The sequence below is a fragment of the Manacus vitellinus genome, unplaced genomic scaffold (genome assembly GCF_001715985.3).
Source record: "Manacus vitellinus isolate BGI_N305 unplaced genomic scaffold, ASM171598v3 scaffold_21_pilon, whole genome shotgun sequence".
NCBI lineage: Eukaryota > Metazoa > Chordata > Aves > Passeriformes > Pipridae > Manacus > Manacus vitellinus.
Genome location: NW_021939546.1, coordinates 10,890,477 through 10,910,570, shown reverse-complemented (window position 1 = coordinate 10,910,570; position 20,094 = coordinate 10,890,477). Strand labels below are relative to the sequence as shown.

Here is a 20,094-nt window from a genome sequence, read left to right as displayed (position 1 = left end):
CTTCCCCAGATATGGGTAACTAATGCACAAACATTGTCAGAGGAGAGTGGGGAGGCAGACAAGATGACAAAGGAACCTCCTCCAAACCCCAGATACATCCTAATCTCCGCAAAACACTTCTCAAGACACACTATTACACAGAACAACTAACAAACAAGTTTTCAAGCAGAGGAAGATGTTAAAACACCATCTTGATCTTTGTGAGTATTAAAAATTCAGTCCCCACCTGCCATCTGTCATTTTTCTTTTTAAAGAAAAAACTGAGACAGTTTTTCTATTTTGAAAACAAGCATTAGGCTGTGTGTAGGCTGTAAAATGCACCCTGCAAGCACTGACTACCTGGGGTACCAATGGTAACAGGGATCAAACAGAGAATGAACCAGCCACCAAAGTACATCTTCAGCATTTAGGACAAGACATCAGTTTAATCCTTAGTTTCTCCCAATTATTTTATGTATTTGCTTACTCAGGCCCAGCTTTGAACACAGTTTTTCTGCTCCCACAAAGCAAAACCCATAACTTACTCAGTGAATTTACAAGAGAAGCACCAAGTACACCTTCTACTCAGCAGGAGGTAGGGAATACTCTCCTTGAAGGACTGGAGGGCTTAAGCATTAAACCATCTGTTGCTTTTTGATAATTCTTCCATTCCACCCTCATAAGACACTGAAGCTGTGAAGTGTGCCCAAAATATTAATCCAGGGATGGAAATCCACAGAACTAAGGGCTATTAGAAACTGTCTCCAACCCAACTCCATTGGGGTCAGCGGAGACTACTAAGAAACTAATTTAAATATAGCAATTAATGTACAAACAATTGCTGCAGAGGCCCACGCTTCAATTCAAACAAAACAAAATCTTAGGATGTCAATAAAGCAAAAAGATTGGAATATAATACACTGAGTAGATTAAAGCTGCCCAAGCATGTTATGCACACTAGTCACACTCTGAGTATTTTACAGCCAACGAGTACGTGCTTACAAACACTAGTCCTAAGTCAGAAAGGAAAAAGGTTTCCAAGTACCTCCTGTAAAACCTACTTGACATGTATCTGTATTTACATCCCTGAGATTCTAATTGCCTCTGAAACACTGATGATTTGAGTATTCTCTGTTTCAGATGGACATTGGTAGCATGAAATCTGGGGTGTCACTGTTACAGAGATTTTCACTGCCACATTATTAGGATTGTAATCATTAGGCAGAGAGGTGATGGCAAACACAGCATCTGAGGAAAAGTCAAACAACATCATTATTGCAGGTGATTTTTCAGTCCCTTCAGCCCACACACCTCCACACATGCAAACTATAGACATGCAAGTACTGTTATCATCTGTTCACATTAATAATTCCAGAATTTTATAAATAAAACCAGGTCATTACCTTTCCCTTAGAGAAGACCGATGCAGCACAGAACTGGGGGAATGCTCCTGAAATGCAGGAGGTGCTGAACGCTCTAATGAACCAGCAGAATGGGACTGTCTGTTGGGTGGACCTGAGAGCTCATCCTCATTGCAAACAACACAACCGTCCAAGTCTTTTCTACGAGCAGATTTTGCCTGAAAAATACCCCACCAAGCTAAAATTTATTATGAGTACCAAGATGTACAGTTTTTGTGGTTTTATTTCTCAACTCAAAAGGTTAAAGGTTGTACATACACTCAGGAATATCTGTCTGCTGGTGAAAGAACAAGGACCCTCATTTCATACAAAGAGCCCTAGACTAAAGTAATCAACAAGTGTCAGAGGAATCTGTTGGTAACTAACATACCATCTTACAGCAAAGTCTACTGTAACAGCCCTTTTATCACCTTTTCTGACTGCAGAGTTTAAAGGTTTACCCTTCCCAAGAATCACAGATTCAGAATAATGCTTGAGAGTCTGAACAACTCAAATCTTAGACTCCTCCTCACTCTGAGATCTCTCACTCTTAAGACTTTTTTTTTCTCAGAATTTGCTGTTCCTCGAGGGAAGACTCAGGCCCATCTACTCATCTTATACTCACTCTTCACTATACTAGTTAAACCTTTCATAATTCCTCTTAACCTGAAACACATCACTAAAATGTTGCCATGGATTATCCCCCTTTTCCCTGGCACGGGGACTTTTACAGAAGCACTTTCCCAAAGCTGAGGGAAAAAACCAAAACCAGATCAAAAATAATAAGGTTATTCATTAGCTCTTTCCAGGCTGCAGGGCTTTTTTTCCTCAATTTTGGGAAACAGCTCCTCTAAAACAAAGCTATATTATATTTCTGTCAAGAGAAAGATACATTCTCTTCAAACCTGGTTTTGTGAGAATCACAAGTGATTGGTGGCATCAAGAACATGATGAATTAACCTGTAGCTCAGCTATCTTCTGCATTCTCCAATGACTGCTCCTACAATCTACTTTCCCACTGGATGGCAAAGGAGGTGGGGAGGGGCAGAGGGATGGGGGTGATAATGTGACCTTAAAATAAAAAAAGGAAGAGATATTTAGCATATTTAGTAGAAATTCTCTATTTTCTTTACTGTTTCTCATTTACAGCCATGGAACAATCCAGAAGTGGCACAATATATTAGACTCACATGGTACACAAAACTTGATAATCCTTGGTAATAAAAGTTTAGAGTCTGAAAGTGCATTTAACATATATCAAGGTTTATCCTTATAATTCCCCTTCTTTCCTCCTCCCTGTTATCACCAGTTTTCCCAGTCATTAGGAAATCTATTAGGGCATACATAATTAAATGCCTAAACCCACAATTTCTACAGGAACACAGGCAAAAAACAACTAAATGAGGATGTAAGGAATAAAGCCCACCAAAACCCAAAAGAACCTTGGCATTAATCTTCAGATCCTTTTAATACACAAAGAAGCTAAAATCTGAAAAAGAAAGGATGAAAAATAACACAACTGGCTTGCCAGTTCTACCAGTGCTACCTTTCCATACAATTCCAGAAGGAAGAATACTCTCAGAATGACTGGGAAGGCAAATGCAAAGTGCATTTAAAGACTCTTCTATGGTCTTGTTGCAAGCCTTAATGCCAAGGAAAACCAAGTTCTGTACCAGCAGGCATAAGCATCTTTACAGAGTCCTAAGTTTCCCTTTACTGTTTGTAAATAACCTATCAGCAGGCCTTAACTGGGTTAGACCAGTTTAAAGTGTCCTTTTTCTTGCTTTTGATACTGAAATAGATAAAGTTTCAAAAATATATATGCGCGACAATCCAAGAAGGATTAGGAAGCTCAGAGCTTCACAAAAAACCAATGTGTTACCAAAAGCACTTCACAGTACTCACTTCAGTTTTCTTGGGTCTGTAGCTGCTGAGAAGAGAAGGATCTGGAGAAAGAAAAAAAGGTGCAGTCAGAAGAAATCAAAAAGAAATTTGAATGTCCTAAATTTTATGAAAAGCTTTTACAAGGCATCTTACTTTTCCTCCCAAACAGAACTAAAGCAATTTATTATTATTATTATACCCTGTGAAATTCTAAACAGTCTCCTCAGTATCTTTCAGGAAATCACCTTCTTTAGCTGAAAACCATGACTTCACATTTAATGGAATACAATGTTTATAATAATGAATCAGGGTATGCACCATTTTTTGCCTAGACAGAAGTGGCACATTTTGTTATGCTACTCATTGCCTAAATCAATATCAAATCAAGCTCTACCATTCCCCAAAATTCTCATGTACATTACTCTACCTTACTAATCCTCTCTGAACAAGTTTCCTTGTGACCAACTCTCCCTCCTCCTATCACCTCTGCATTCCTTCCCTCGCCACTGACCCACAGACACGAGTATGAAGCCCATGGAAACTTACACTGGGAAACTCTTAGGTCCATACTGGGTTAGGATTTTTCACCAGTGTCAATGTGCACCTCAACCCTGGGGGACTGACATTAAATTATGTCTGCCTTCTTGATCTGCTATATCAGTTTGTACTGAACAACCCTCACACCGTGACCCAGGAAAAACAAAAAAGGACCAAACTCTACTGTCTGTTAAGATTTCTAATCCCAGGAATCTGGTTTTTTTCAGAAGTTACAGATAAGCCTCAAGACACAGGCAGGTGACCAGTAAATCCTCTGGATATTGAGGTAGATTTTAGTCTCCTAACTACTGGCCAGAAACCACCAACTCAGTTTGTAAGTATGCAGTGGTATCAGATGATAATAGGTCTGTTACATTACCCAGAGATCACAGACTGGTGAGCCTGTTCCCAAAGGGAATGTGAAACCTTTACAATCCAGCACCCAGTGCTATGACACACAACAAATGTAAAATAACCTGTTCAGAATGATTTGATGTAAACAATTTATAATTAGTCAGGAAATGCAATAAAAATGAGGCAGAGCAAACATAAACAAATACTGATGAGACTCATTAAAATTCTCAAATTGTCAGACACATGCAATAAAATCAAGTTTTAAGGCACTTCCTTAAATTTCTGGTCCCACACTTTTTATTAAACCCTCACTTACTGTTACCAAAGAATGCTGAAACAGATATTGGAGCACATCCTGGACGCTCATTAATAATGGTAAGTCTGATCTCACTACTCACAAATACTGCTGAAATAACCAGTATTCATTTTTGAAGAAACAGAGCCCTTGAACTTCAAAATAATCAGCACTCCAAGCCTGGTCAACACACCCATAAACCGTGGTGCTGATTTGCTGCACTATCCACTCAACAAAACAAGTGGAGTGAAACAGAGCACTCGCCTGTTTGGCTTTGGTATTCTCTACTCCTGTTTTCACATCATGTAGAACTATGTTCCAAGTTTCAGGAGGTAAAGGATTATTCAAGGGCACCCTTGGAAGCAGTAGTTTATTCACTATTTTTCCTATTCCCAGGAAGAACTAACAGCTTTTTGTCCATTACAGACTGACTTTTTTATAATAAATAAAATCCCCACATTATGACAAACCCCACCCAAACAAAATAACCTACTGCAGAAATCAAAAGCACTAGTGAGATCTATAGTAGGAAATACTGACCATGGTCTGCCTTGGCCCAGGATCCCGCTGCGCTTTCTCGCATGGAACACCAGGTATGAAGTTTAACACCAGGACTTCTTTGTTCAACCTGAAGCAAAAACACTGTTAAAATACTCAGTATCAAATGTATCAATTCCTATTTTTTCTGGTTTTGTTCATAAGATCACATCTAGTACTTTCTAAAATATTTTACTCTTCTTTAAGTACTATTTAAAACTATTTTCATAACACTTTGCTAGTGTGTATTATTAGCATTACTGTTCATAAAACAAAACAGTTCTAGAATGGTCTAGAAAACTCTGAATATCCTATTATCCAAAAAAAAAAGAAAATGCAGATAGTTTATCCTTCATCTGTAATGTCTGCAGTCTTTTTAAACAATTCTTGGTGTCTCATATTTATTCTAAACAGCTCAGATCTCACCAAGACAGATCTGAATCTCTTCCTAATTAAAAAAGTTACATTTGACATAATCCAATTTTAATCTTCATGTAACACAAAGTCTCCAGGCCAAAAGAGTCTTCAACAGTAAAGATGCCCTAAAAAGAGCATTCTCAGTCTAGAAAGGCCATGGCAATCGGGATATGCTAAATTAACAGAGAAGCTTTTTCATTTTTTATACAAACATAGCCAAGCATTGAAAATCAATAATCAGTGTTAACGATGCTATAATTAAACTGTGAACTTCAGCTACAGACCAAAAACCAGAAGAATTGAATAAAAGGAGTCGAAAGAAAAATATCTGAGAGAAAGAAACAGTTGATTAATAAATGACTAATGACTTATTAAGGCTATTCTGAATTTCTAAAAGGTACCTATAAGTAGAATAAAACTCGGAAAAGAATTCTGAAATTTGACAAGATATTATTAATTAATTTGTACAGATACTGAAAAAAAAATTAAGTGAGAAGCAAACAAATTAAACACTAGATTATCTCACTGCCTGGGACAATGTCCAAAACTGTAGACAAATCATAATGTCATAGCACAGGATAAGAACAACCCCATTTCTGCCCCTACACGTTCAAAGTGGTTTACTAAAACCAAAGGATTGTTGCAATCAGAAGAAAAATTAAGAGGGGAAAAGAATAAATAGAAGTATATAATCCTCCAAGTGGCTGGGAAATGTAGCCCCTTCATTGTAAACCTCTTACACACAATTTCTTTAAATAAGTACCTAATATCAGAACAATTTTTCATGTATGGCAAAAAGTCCTTATGTTACGAACTATAAGTCAGAGTGTTCGAGATGTAGCTCTGAGCAAGGGAAGTGCTTCAAAGATCACAGGATGCCAACATTAAAAAAAAAAGTTGAAAGAGAGGAAGTGTAACTGTTCATAATGTGACTAGACACTCTTTCTTTAAAGTCTTATTCAGGAATTTTTAATACTAATATCAATTACTTCCAAGCTGAATTTATACACCTATTATCCTGTCTAGTGCGCTGGAAGAAAAGAAATGGCGCCTCAGAGAATTTAACCAAGATATTCATGAAAGAATTTGATCTTTGTCTGTTACTAAAGCGGATAAAAGAAATTTTATTTTAGTTAATTTTACATTTAAATCACTATGTGACAGACTGCTAAGGAGAGAAAAATTATTCATCTAAACTAAGAGCTGAATGAATTTTTGGAGCGGTATTTAGCGAAAGAACAATATTTGATCTGAGCTTAAGCTGGGAGCACTTTGGAGTGAATACAAACCCGTCTAACTACGAACGGAGGTTTATCGGTTTCTCTTCTGAACTCGTGAGGACCCAGGTTTAAATGGGCCAGGCGCTGCCTGGCTTCTTCTGAGAGTTCACACATCCGTCTCTTGGTGTACGGGGACGGAGAGCGTGATTTCGAAGCTATCGTGGGCTGCTCGTAGTTCTTTGATGCCAAGCGGTGCCTGCTTTTCTCGGGTGAGAGAGTGTTTTTCTTCAGCACCTTTGTGTGCAATTTTCCATTTGGGGTTGAACGATGTACCCCATTCAGACCAGCCTAAAGCGAAGAAGAGGAAATTATCTGATTTGACAGCGTTGTAGAACAAAGATCACTGAACATAATGCAAACAAGGAACTAATAATTTAACAGAACTAGATGCCATGTCATCTGAAGTTCCCCTCACAGAACTATAATCAAACAGCAATTTAAAAAACAATGTGTTTACCATTTTCTCTGAAACCAGAAGGTTAAAGCACACATTACTACACGTTAGATGTTAAGGTTAAGTGATACTTACTCAATTAGCTTTCTTACACAGTTAGTGTACAAAGACTGTAAAAAATGAAAATGAATTTTGTCACAAGTGTATTTTACACAAACTTTACCTGGATTGGACATACACAGATTTGAAGCATATTTCCATCAGTTTAAACTTTTATTTTAACCTTTTAAAATTCTTACCATCTAAAATAACATATACAAATTAAAATAGAAGCCTATTTAACAGTTTAAATTATATCCATTTAGAGTTGTCTAAAAAAAGTGTAATTACATTCTCTGAAATTCATATTTTCTTGGACCATGGTGAATTTTACTAGTTTCTTTAAAGAATTATAATCAAGAAGTAAAGTTTAGTCAAGAAAAATACTTTCCCCCCACCAAAAACTTTTAAGATCATCCTCCAAAGATCTTCCCAAATAACAGAATCATTAAAGATGGAAAAGACATCCAAGATCATCAAGTCCAACCTTAGAACAAATACCACCATTGTTGGCCATTAACCCTCTAGATTTTACAGCCCTTACCAGGCTACTTAATCAGCAGCACGTTTTAACTTTGAATACTGCAATATGGATAATCAGGCTTTTTGGTGAAATCTGGCCCAATTTCACAGGTTGTAAAAGATAAAAAATAATGGTATAGCAAGACTTTTGTTCCTGTTAGAACTTCTTTTTCAAGCTCAAGCTAGTAGGCATTAGTCTTAAATCTGCATGTTGCCTGTACTACTTCAGGAACCCAAAAAATAAAATGTCCAGCTTGCCTTCAAGTTCTCTACACCCAACCATGAGTGAGGCTGAGGTTGTGTCTTTGTTTTGCATCAACACCGTTTGAATTTGACATCACACAGCCTGAATTACCATTTGTGCAGCTGACAGTGAGACAGAGGATGGAACTGGTCCACACAAACCGGACCTAATTCTTTGAGATTAATTTCAGTTTCATTAGAAGTAGGTTGTGCTGCTTCTGGCTTACAACAGCTGTGAAACTAAATCTTCACTACAACACAAGCAAATCTGATATGCTATTCATAACATATTAGACACTTTTAGGGACATTCTAAATTTTAAATCAAACTCCCTTATTCAAGTCACCTTCACAGAATCTGGTTTTCTGACAATGACAATATTCACTGATTTTTTTAATTCTTTTTCTGTCTCAATATATTTCATTTGCTAAATTTGGACTCATTAACAAATGCCACAAACAGGTCAAACTCACCTAAGTGTCTTTGCATGCAACACTTCCTGACAACCATTCCATTTTAATGATGCTGCACCATTTTTCAATAATGTGGCAAAAAAAGAAGGATGTAAGAGTAACTGTACATGACAGCTTGTGCCAGGAAACCAAACCAAAATTCCAATCTGTGAGACCAGAGAAGAGTGCTTTTTCACCTTTAACTTCACTTGTTGCAGAAGCAGCATTTCCAGATTAAAATACGTGATAGCCTTTTCAAAAAAAAAATAATCTTCATTTCCATGACCATTAATGATATAGTTATGGAAAACAATTAAATTAATTGGTTTGGTTTTAATAATGTACCTTGTCTGACTTCACCTCGTTTTCATTGTCCTTAATTTTAAGTGTCTGTAACAAATGGTGAGAAGCCATCTTCCCACCTACAAATACACCAGGGACTGACACTTCAGCTGATCACAGAACTCAGCAGCTGATAATTGTTTCAGATTCAAGGAACTCTCAGCATTTACTGTCATGCACCAAACTCACTCTTTACTCATACTTGATTAAAAATTTAATCAAGTTGTCAAGCACCCATGATAACTGCTTTAACCACAACAGAAGAATGAGAAAAGTTTGAAGTGAGCAGCACATGCAAAAATTGGAAGCAAGGCTATCAATATTAAATCTGGAAATTAAATTGCAAACAATTAAATTATGCTAACCTGTATGTGACTCCTTCCTGAGCTTAACAGACTTTCTGCAATAAGGGAGATTGTAGAAAATCTCAGTTTTGGTGCAATTCCCTAGAAGAGAGACAATAATTGAACATCAAGCTCCAACTGAAGATAAATGGTATCAAAGAGGTAAATGTCACCTAATGTAACAAACTATTCCTAATTTTCAGACATTTCCTTTGTTAATTTCAGCCTTTAATAAAGATAATTAGAAAAGACAGAACAGCAATGGCAAATGTCAAGATGCTAACATTTGCATTTCTGACAATTCAATTACAGATGATTATACTTCTTTCGTACAACAATTAAGGTCTGACTTTTATTTCAATACATTTTTTTTATCAAAAGCATTTTTAAAGATTTTTCATGCCATGCTACATAGCATCAATAAAAATTTCAGTCATGCTCTAGGAGTTTCAACAATGCTAACTTTGTAAACTTATTTATGAATAGTCTCAGTTGTGCCACTTTTTTCTGTAAAAACATTTTGTTTAATTAGTCAATCACGCTGCAAATAACTATTCATTTGCAACAGCAGGACTAAGAATACCCTTCATTCTGTAATCATTAGAGCAGTCTGATTTCTGTGGATTGTCTCCCTTGGTCTGTAACCACGTTCCATCTCTTCTCAATCCCCTCTTGCCCATGTGGCAGCCCGACTTTGACCAGCTTGGAATCAGTGGGGTCCAACTGGGCCTCCTGGTCAATCACAGCACACACATACTCATGGCCAGCATTTACGTGGCCAGTTCCCTTTTTATGTGGCCAACAGTTTCTGTTCCACTCACCTTGTTTCACTGCAGCCATGGCTAGGAACATAATACCTCAGGGGCTCTATTTCTTGTTAAATTTAGATAGAATTGGGCAACATATACAAAATTTACTGGGTGTGAATGGCAGGGATTACGACACACGGGCATTATTTCCCAAAACAGAGGCATTAAAAAAGGCATAAAAGAACTAAATGACACATATGCTATAAACAAGTGGGAATCATACATGTGCATGCTGCTCTGCAGAAGCAAAGAGAGAATCAAGTGCCCCTAGAAATTTCCACTCTGTCTTCTTTCAACATGGACAGAGTTTGCTGCCTGAGGCATCTGTGTGCATGGCATTTGTGCACATGAACACACGAAATCACTGAGATGTGAAAAGGAGCCGGTCTGTTTGTGACACTGTCCCACATTCCTAAGAATTAGCAGGAACTCCATGAGTGAAGTCTATTGCTGAACCAAACTATCCTCCACCACCCGCCTAAGCACACACTGATTTCCCACCAGGGAATATGGTCCAGCCACAGGTTACATTATGGAAATGAAATGACAAAAATGCCAAGAAAGCTCAGTCATAGCAATTAACAGAGTCCAGGATTCAATCAAGTCAAGTTATGGCATATAAAAGAGGTTTTAAACTGATCATCTTTAATCAACTCATTTTTATCACTAATGAATTGTCAAGTGCTATCAACAATGTAAGAAAGGACACATCAGAATCAGAAAGTCTACTATAAAATGCAACAATAGAGCACCTACTGCTTTTACAGAGACTGAAAATGATTACAAAATTGTTAAATGCTCATAGCTAAAAAGAAAAAAAAAGCACAAATCCATGGTTTCTTTGAAGAAATAGTTTGTGGAGAGGGAATAAAGGATGGCAGCCCTTGCATACACAGGCATGGATATGCTGAAAGTAACTTACAAGTCAGAAGCTATCAGAGGAGTTCTTCTGATTTCCACAGTTCCCAAACTCAGGATTGCTGAAGGATATTCAATATATGTATTGAAAGTATTATGTAAAGACTCTTGTATAGCCCCAAAGACACCTGGAAATGAAAATCCAGCCAGAAAGTTTTTGGGATCTATTCTTCTGCCTCTGGCTTAGTGATGTCTGCAGGCCTGAGCAGGCTTGCCAGTACTGCTGTACCAGTCATTTATCAGAAGTGATATGGGCATAACACTAATCTGATCATGGAAAAACTGAAGATATTTAGAAGAAGAAAAGTTCAAACCCACGTTTAATATGTGCATTTGACTGTAAGGAGTGTAAGTACAACTCTGTAGCTTAAAAAAATATGTATGAATGTAACAGGTCTTATACTAGCATGCTAATGAGAGATAGCATAACTAAAAAGAAACTGCTTTAAGTAACATGGCAAATACTGCATGAGGGTGGGGAATGGAGATAAGAACATCTGTAAGAAGTCACTACCACAGTCAAGGCATAAACATATTCTGAAAGGCAAGGGTTGCAGAGAAATACAGAAGAGCCAGCAAGAGCCTCAGCTGGGCAACACTGGACCAGGAGAGATAACTCGAGGCACGTCTTGTGTGCGTATTGAGTTTGTAAGCCTCATAAGACATTTAGCCAGAGACATTATCAGCCAAGTGCCAGATTTCTGGAGGAGTTCTGATCCTCTCAACTTGGGATTCCTTCCAACTGGCAGATTAGCAGTGTTAAGCAGACACTGCTTGTCGCTGCCTATCTGAACTCCACAACCGTAACCTCGCTGTTGCTACCTTTATTTTTCTAATAAAAGACAAATTTATGGGGAATCAAAGTGCCACTGAAGCACAGCTGCCAGTCAAAAATATTCAGCATCTCAGCTAGCTATAAATAACTTTTCATGTGGGAAGAACATGGCCTCACTAGCATAAGAATAATGTGAAGGTTCTCACGACCTTGTTTAACATTTCCCTTTTGCTTATCATTCACATTCAGTGCTTCGTGCCGACAAAGTTAGCAGGGGATACTTGCCAGTAAAGCTCAGGGAACACTGGAAGATGGAGGCATTGGAGACTACATTTCTACTGGAGGTAAAACTCCTCTCACAGTTATCCCATATAGCAAGTAAGGAGAGGAACAAATTCCTCTTGGGAGCCTCCCTCCAACGCCATCAAACACACCTTCTGCATTATTCCCAAAAAGGGAGTCATTATGCCAAAATCCTTCCTCAAACTGTACTTACTGCAATGGAGATGGAATGGAGATGGAATGGAGCAACAGGTGCTTCTGCAGTCCCTGTTCCAGTGCAGAGATGGATTTAATTTATGCTGCTCCCAAGGACATGGAAGTACATTCGTGTCTTACATCAACCTTTTAAAGCTACTACAGTGCCATCATTCAGCTACATATCCAAATCACTCTGACCACATCTTCTCAAAGCTCACAAACCATGGTACCTTCTCTTTATTGGAAAATACATAACCTTTGTGCTAAAGAACTTAGTCTCTCAAAAAACCCCTCAAACTTCTCTAGTGGCTCTGCTTCTACAGAGACTAATTGTATCATGTTCACAAAAAATCTAAAAGCATTTAGCTAATACCACCTCATTTATCACTACCTCCCTCTTATTTCTCAACACCGGGAAAGTACCTATTCTATAAGCAGCATCAAAGCAAAACAGCTCCACTGCATCTCCCGAGCCACCACTACCATGTGTAGGATGAGCCATCTCAAGGAGGTGCTGTGGCCAAAAAATAATGGCTGTTTTTGCAGGGGCTGCAGAATCATACGTTTTGTAGCACAAAAATCACAGTTTTAATGCATTCAAATGTAACACAGCATTAGACACCAAATTAGCACTTTTAATTGCAAGTGACTGGGCAGTTTCCAGGCTGCCCTTGCAAGGGAAAGATTACACCAGCTAAAAGATACCAGTGACCTTTAATCAGCATTTCCCTCCTGCCATGTGCTTTTAGTCTAATCATAACAGACAGGACAACTGAGTCCCTATCTTCCCAATCCAAATGTCCTGCCAATCCATTAGTAAAACTTAACCAAAAGAGACCACACAAAAACAAATCCCCAAACACACCATCACCACCATCATTAATGAGCCTTCCTGAGTTATTCTGCTGACACTTAAGATTCAACAGCCAAACTTTATGAAAGGGCAGTGTGAGATGAATTCATTTTCATTTAATAGGTACTTGAGTCCTTATCTCCAGAAAATTAACATTAATTCATTGCACTCATTCTGCCAATTATCTGTTGTTTATCATAGCTTTTTTGAAACTGTAGAAAAAGCAAGTTACTAAATGAGTGTGAATGACCTGAACAGACCTCAACAAACAGGTTTGGGAACATAAAAGCAATTATGCAGCATTGAGCTAAATTTCAGTAACTTACTATTTTATTGGTAACCTTGCACTTCAGGGAGGTCCATGGGTCAGATGGGATAGCACTGTAAATTTGTAGTGACTGTCATAGTCCAAAACAGTTCCAAAATGGTCTGAAAAATGCTACAGAGACTGAGGAGGAGGGTTATGTGGTTTATCTGTTGAGAATCATGCAGTCTACATGACATCTCCCTCTTCTCCTGCATCCCTTCACCACTCCAGCTGCACCACAGATTAAACTGAATGGAGACATGTCATGGTGCCACACTGCAAACCAAGTGGAAACTTACTTTTTCACATTAAATAATTCCTTGAAGCATTTTGAGAAAAGATTATACTTTCACCAAAGTTCAGCCGTGGATTTGTACATTCAACACCTAAAATGGCAAAACCTGTCAGAAGTAATCGCTTTTCATTTGAAGCAGTTCAAGGGGTTTCTTCAGAGAAACAGACTGTGTCATAAATACAATCCACAGACATTCACTCACTGTAAAAGAAGAGGACCTCTTCATTAAAATCTCACGCTCTAAACCACGGTGCCCACGGGTAAGCTTAGGGTCAGGGAACAGGAAATCTCTTGTATTTTCTTCATACGTAGCTAGAATTCTTCCTACTGAAAAGAAAATAATATATACTTTAATTGGAAAATAGACAAAGCCGTATAGCATAGACACCACACACAGAGTCACGCTGAAACCAGGATAAATTTTGCTCTTTACAAACTTTCAGCATGGTTCCAAAACTCCTATCACACCAGGAAATAACCTCATCAAGTTAAATCAGCAGCAGAAACATGCAGAATCTACTAGGAAACTATGTTTTGATGTTATTGTAAAAAAAAACTAAAGAAGATTGTGTTAACTGTTTTATAAGAGATATATGAGAAGTTTTCTCTAGGCAACTCTTCAGTAGTTTCTTCTTTCTTTCCTTTCCATGCCACAGAAGAAACCAGTATTTTTTAATGGCAACCAATCCCTTATGAAATACTGTATCATTCCACATCACAGTAGTGGCAAGAAAGTAACACAAGCAACATCAAAATAACTACCCCAAGATTTTGTCAATATCCTGGTTTGCTACTTTAAAAAAATAAATATATTTTGCTTAGAGGGAAAGCCTTGAATTTATATTATAAAAAAATTTAACTTGTGCTATTGCAGCCATCTTGTTGAAGTGTATCACACCTATCTCTGACCCCTGAAAATAAATTCCTTATGCAAGATCTTTTACTCTCCCATATATAAAAAAAAAATAATCCCCATTCAGTGCATTTCTTCAAGTAAACAGTCTGGCGAGTCACCTGAGAGAAGCGATTGTTTCCTTGAAAGTACTAAGGACAAGTGACTGAGAGTGCTTTTAATACCACAGTTTCCAAATGAGTCCTCTTTAAAACTTGACTTTATTTCCAATAAAATGCAGATTTACATTATTCATGGGAACACTTGAATTTCATTAAAATAGATTTTTATAATCACACAAACCAATAACAGAAGTATGACAAATCGCTATTTATTATCTTCAGATATCCCAAGAGACCTGTAATACTTATAGTGAGGATAAGAGTTTTCCCAATGGTCACCATTAAAATGGAAGAAAAAAAATGTCATTCTGAGAACAAGATTATGCACTCTGAAATTTCACAGAAAGCATCTTTGCAAGTGAATTGTGATGTAGTTAATAAGTATGCACTGGATGATTTCCGTTTATTTTCCGTTTTAAAAATATTATCACTTTCCTAAGTCTGACTATGGTACATTTCAATATGCAGTTATTATTCTCTTTCAAGAATGAGATCCTCTTGATCTATTAACATTTTATATTCAGAGGACTACTTGTTGAAGAGTTTTCTATGTTGTTTGTGTGTTGGAAAAAGTGATTGTGCTGTAATGGGCAATGTCCTCATGGAAATTCACCTATTAAACTGCATAATTTATGAAGAGACTGATACAATACCTGGAGGAACGAGCTGTATTAGTTCAAGTACTGCTGTGTCAACTAGAAGGGAAAAAAGTTTTTTCATGAGTTAAAAAAAACCCAACCCAAACCTAAAAGGAAAAGTAATTCTCATAGTCAAAGCCCAAAAAACCCAGATCCCTGATTTAAGCTTCACAGCACTGTATACATTGCTGTACTACTTCCATCACACCAACAATAACAGAAAATTAAAAGCAGCTTGGATAAAATCAGAGATGAACACAATGGCATTAGCAGCATACAAATGACAACTCTAACTTGACTTAGAACTTGGTAAGTTCTATCTGCTGCCAGGTTTGTCCTCTTTTAAAGATTATGTAAGCTTTGCCCACTTTTCAGATAACTCTCAGTATGAAGGTGCATATTCCTGGAGTTTGAATTCAGGGTCAGTGTTTTCTCACTACAATTCATTATACTCCACATGTGGCAAGACATAATTTTCTGATGAATGAATAATGAAATGAATAATTTTTCAAAAATTGGAGGTTTATGCTTATATAATTTGAAAACTAATCAAACAAATAACTATAAAAAGGAACGAATTACCTATTTGGATAACCAGCTGAATTTCCAATCAATTATGACTTTTTACCCTCTCCCTGTTCTAAAGCATGTAGCACACATTTCTAGAGGCATTTTGTTAGACAACAAAATGCTTACCCACTAGCTATTCAGAGAGCAGGCTCCTGACAGAAAAACTACCACATACTTTAAACCTCCCAAAAGCCTTTAGAGCCCACACATGCATGACATTAATGGATATAACATAGTATACATAAAAAGCAGAACCTACATTCCAGTAACTTCACAAGGTCTCCAGGATCAACTGTATTAGCAAATTCCTGAAAAAGAAATTAATAAATAATAACAATGGCACAGTCAAAATAATTAGATGGACTTCTGGGGAAAGAGAAGGAAAAAAAAACCCCAAAATCAATATTCTTCCTTGTCAAGATGGTTCTCAAGAGCCCTATCCCTACTGGAAAAATAAAGGATACTGCAATTATCATTTGGAACATGATCAAATTCATTGAAAGCCAGCAATTGTCGTTATATGCTTTCCAACCATTAGGAGTTACCTCTCCATATTTAAATTATGAGGTATTGTAAAGAGTTGAAGACGTAGTGGTAAGTATTGTCTAAGAAAATTTCAAGAGAAAAAGATGAATTGCTTAAAGTACTACAATTCTGATAGATGAATAATATATTCTTTAATTTATTGGTAATGCTTTAAGCTTAATTTTCATGGAAGTGACTCTTCATGTACAAGCTCCCGGTCAGGTTTTTTTTTTCAACCTGAATCTCACATGAATAGATGGCAAGGAATAGGGAAAGATGTTGCACTGGATATTCAGCAGGTAATAGATTTCCCCCTAATTCTGTATAAAAGTCTCAGCAGAGTGGTGTAAATCACACTGCTATTCAAGGTACTAAACATTAAAAAACAAAAAGTACTGGTGCTCCACAAGTATCTAGACCTAATCAATAGCTATTTGTGAGAAGACAGATATTACTGTCAGCTTTCTTGTCCATCTTCTTTCGTAAGTAGATGGTGTCTTGGAGGTTCCCTAAATTACACTGAAAACAGTATTCAGTACATTTCCCTTAAGTAGTTTGTGGTATGTCTGCCTTTAAAGAATGATGGTTTTTCTTACTCTTCAGTAGCCAGTGGAATTATCACTGTTTGCTTCTTACCCACTTCACCAGAGCATCACTGATGTTTACTCAGCCTGGTTTTCAAAGTGCTGGGGGATGCTTAAAGGAAAAGAACTAGAGAGGGTAAAGTATTATTATTCATAGGTAGTCAAGAAGTCAGATCATATCTGTGAGATACTGTGTTTCATTATTCCTGTGGTACTAATAATGAAGCTAGTAGGGACTCAAATATGTGATAAACAACTATAAATTATAGGGCCAGAGTATCAATCTGGGAATTCTGGTGACAAACCCTGAAAAAAGTATCTCAAAGGGAGTAAGATGTCACCAAAAAGGCTTGAGTTGCTATTCTATCCTTCTACTAAATTGAGTCTCCTATATTATATGGTCTTTGTTCTTCACTTTGCCATAATTTTTAGAACAGCAACATGCAGTTCCTTCCAAACTAGCAAAATAGATGCTGAGAAAGGACAGTTCACAAAAGAAGGAACAAACACCTAAGAAGTCTCATCATACATTATAATCTTTAGTATGCATGTGGATAATACAGGCACACATCTCCTTTGTGCTGAAGGGAAGCAGCAGTTAAAATACTGTGCCATCCTCAGTATGATTGCTTGAGTTCATGGGTTTTGCAGATGGTTTTTGTGGAATTTGGGATGGGGTTTATTTGAGTTGTACTAGCTCTTGACATATCTTACCTTTTCAAATACTAGTTTTTCTTGAAAGAAGAGTGGAAACACCGCAGGGACACACTGAGTTTTTTTACACTGCCCAAGTACAAAGACACTGAGATAAAGTTCCTCTTTGTCTTTCAGCAGCACTCCAGGACAAGTTATCTATAAGAGTAACACACTCATTAAACAAACTGAACTTCAGATAAAGAAGTAATGGCTGTTTTCAAGATAAAAATGAAACAGTCAGGACTGAAATGGTTGATATCTAAGAGTCAGATTATAACAGACTAGAGTGAAAAAATTTCTTCTCTAAAGCAATTCGATTTGTACAGAATGATCAGGAAAAACAGTCACCATTTTAAAATAACCACGACCAAATTCATCTTGCTTAAGTAAACACACTCCATTGTCTTCAACCAAAACTGAAACCTAATAGCCAGGTTAATACAGTTAAAGGCATGCACTGACTATGTGAGAGAGAATCATCTTCTATATGAAGAGTCATGTAGAATGAAGTCTATGTCATGCCAACACACAAAACCCCATCCAAACTTTAGCCTAACTACAGAATGAAGCTGGTAAATGTACATGCTTAGATATCCATACTCTGTCTAGCCACCAGAAAGAGTAAGTTTATGTGCAAATGTTATAATAACTTTGTGTTCTAATATGTAAACAAGAAAAAGCAATTGTTGTTCCATTACTACCAGACATACGATTTCTCTGGGAAGTTTGGCCATCTTGGAGGGTACTCAAGGCAGGAAGGCTTCTCATTATCTGCCAGATATTGCCACTAATTTCTCAACTTTCTCTGCACAATTCTTATTCTTTAAGTAAGAAGTTGGTATGTTTCTAAAGCTCTGATGAACACCACACATTTTTTCTTATGCTCTAATTGCAAGGATGTACACAACTCATTGCAAAACTATTTCCTATTTTCTCCAAGCAGTGTGGCTTCATTCTATCACCCAGCCCAAAGAACTGACACCTTTCACTTCAGGTCTCCTGCTCGATTTTTGTCTCAGTACTATAAATATGAGGTAGTCTCTTCCAACATAAAGTTGCTGGAGAAAGTGTTCAGACTTTCAATTGTCAGGTAGGAAGACAAAGGAGGAGAGTGACAGGAATTAAAATAAGTGGTTTGGTTACAGTCTCCTACTCCCAAATGAACGTTTTACTTGAGAAATTCTAACTGGATTTAAAAGAACACCATATGAACAGCAGAAAAACAGCCTCAGGTAAAAGAAATAATAGAAAATAATGTGTGATAAATTATTAACTAAAAGAATTGGGTTTCTACTAATAAATATCCAAGGAGGAAAAAAGAGGTTTCCTCTCTGTGTAAATGAGGGCTTCAAATCTGCAAGAAAAGTGCCAGAATAATACATAACCCAATTGAAACAGCCTGTCAAGCATTAAACAGCTTGTATGACACTCAAGCAGTTGCAACTGTGAATAGGAGTGAGAGAGACAGATTTCATTCATACAAGGCAAGATGCCCCCAAACTCCATACTACAAGTCATAGTAGCTTTAGTTCTCGCTTTTCTCCTCCACATTTCTGTAGAACTTATAAACACTTTTAGTGGAGTTTTGTGCCTTTCACCTCAGAGAAGGCAACCAATATTTGCCAATTTGTTGAGGTGAAAAGTGAGAGATTTGAAGATGTTGGAGAGGGCAAAGCTGCAAACAACAGGTGCCATTTTCTCCTTGCTACCCTGTAAAAGAAAACAAATTCTTAAAAATGAGCATGTGGGCCCATATAGCACATGTGGAAACCTGTGATTCTAATGCCCTGGAGATAAACTGCACAGTTCATTGCCTGGGTTGGAACAGCACCAAATCTGCATGTCCACGTAACTTTAAACCAGCTCCAAAAAGAGTGACACGTGTATATCTGCAGTTGGTGACACCTATTCTGTCATATGCGGTGCATGGAGCAGAGTAACTCTTGGGAGACAAACTGAAGCTCTTATCTGACTGCAAACTATTCAGGCAGGATGAGAGGCTATTTTAAAGACTGTAATAGTATTATCCATGGATCAGCTAAGGAAGAGGGATATCAATGCTGCAATTAACTGACCTTACAAGCAACCCGGAGGACTATGAGAACTGTCTAGGACAGCATTATCCTGGACTTCTCTGCTGGAAGTTCCCAGGATGATGGAAAATGTGTACCAGCCCTATTGCTGGGACATCACAAACAGCCATAAAGAACTCACTGAATTAATCTCATGGAAAGGAACAGAATTCTATTGATCCACAACCCTCTGTGTCATTTATTATATGCAGTCCTAAAACTGTAGCTGCAGATGTGACCAATGAATAAGGTAAGCCTGGAAAAATCCCTTTAATTGCCCATTATCATCAAAACAAGAAGAGTTATCTATGAAGGGCAATGGACAGTATTGGCTTCTGCTGAGTGTAAGCTTCCAGACACAACAGCATTTTGGACTCAAGAATTGCAAAAATAATCTTCTCAGTGTGAAGAAATTCCATTTTAGTCTTCTTATCTGGCAATAATTCACAATTCTATTAATTTATCTTTATGTTTAAAGA

At 37.3% G+C, this 20,094-nt stretch overlaps 1 protein-coding gene across 1 annotated transcript in view; it reads right to left on the bottom strand.

The window, feature by feature from the left end:
* Nucleotides 1-17,720, bottom strand: part of SPATA6 (spermatogenesis associated 6) — a 38,384-nt gene extending 20,664 nt beyond the window's left edge. The window contains 9 exon segments of the mRNA XM_018072333.2: nt 1,383-1,558; nt 3,285-3,325; nt 4,990-5,077; nt 6,693-6,971; nt 9,101-9,181; nt 13,719-13,843; nt 15,184-15,225; nt 15,998-16,046; nt 17,562-17,720. Coding sequence (XP_017927822.1) covers nt 1,383-1,558; nt 3,285-3,325; nt 4,990-5,077; nt 6,693-6,971; nt 9,101-9,181; nt 13,719-13,843; nt 15,184-15,225; nt 15,998-16,046; nt 17,562-17,720 — 1,040 coding nt within the window.
* Between the last annotated feature and the right edge of the window lie 2,374 nt (nt 17,721-20,094).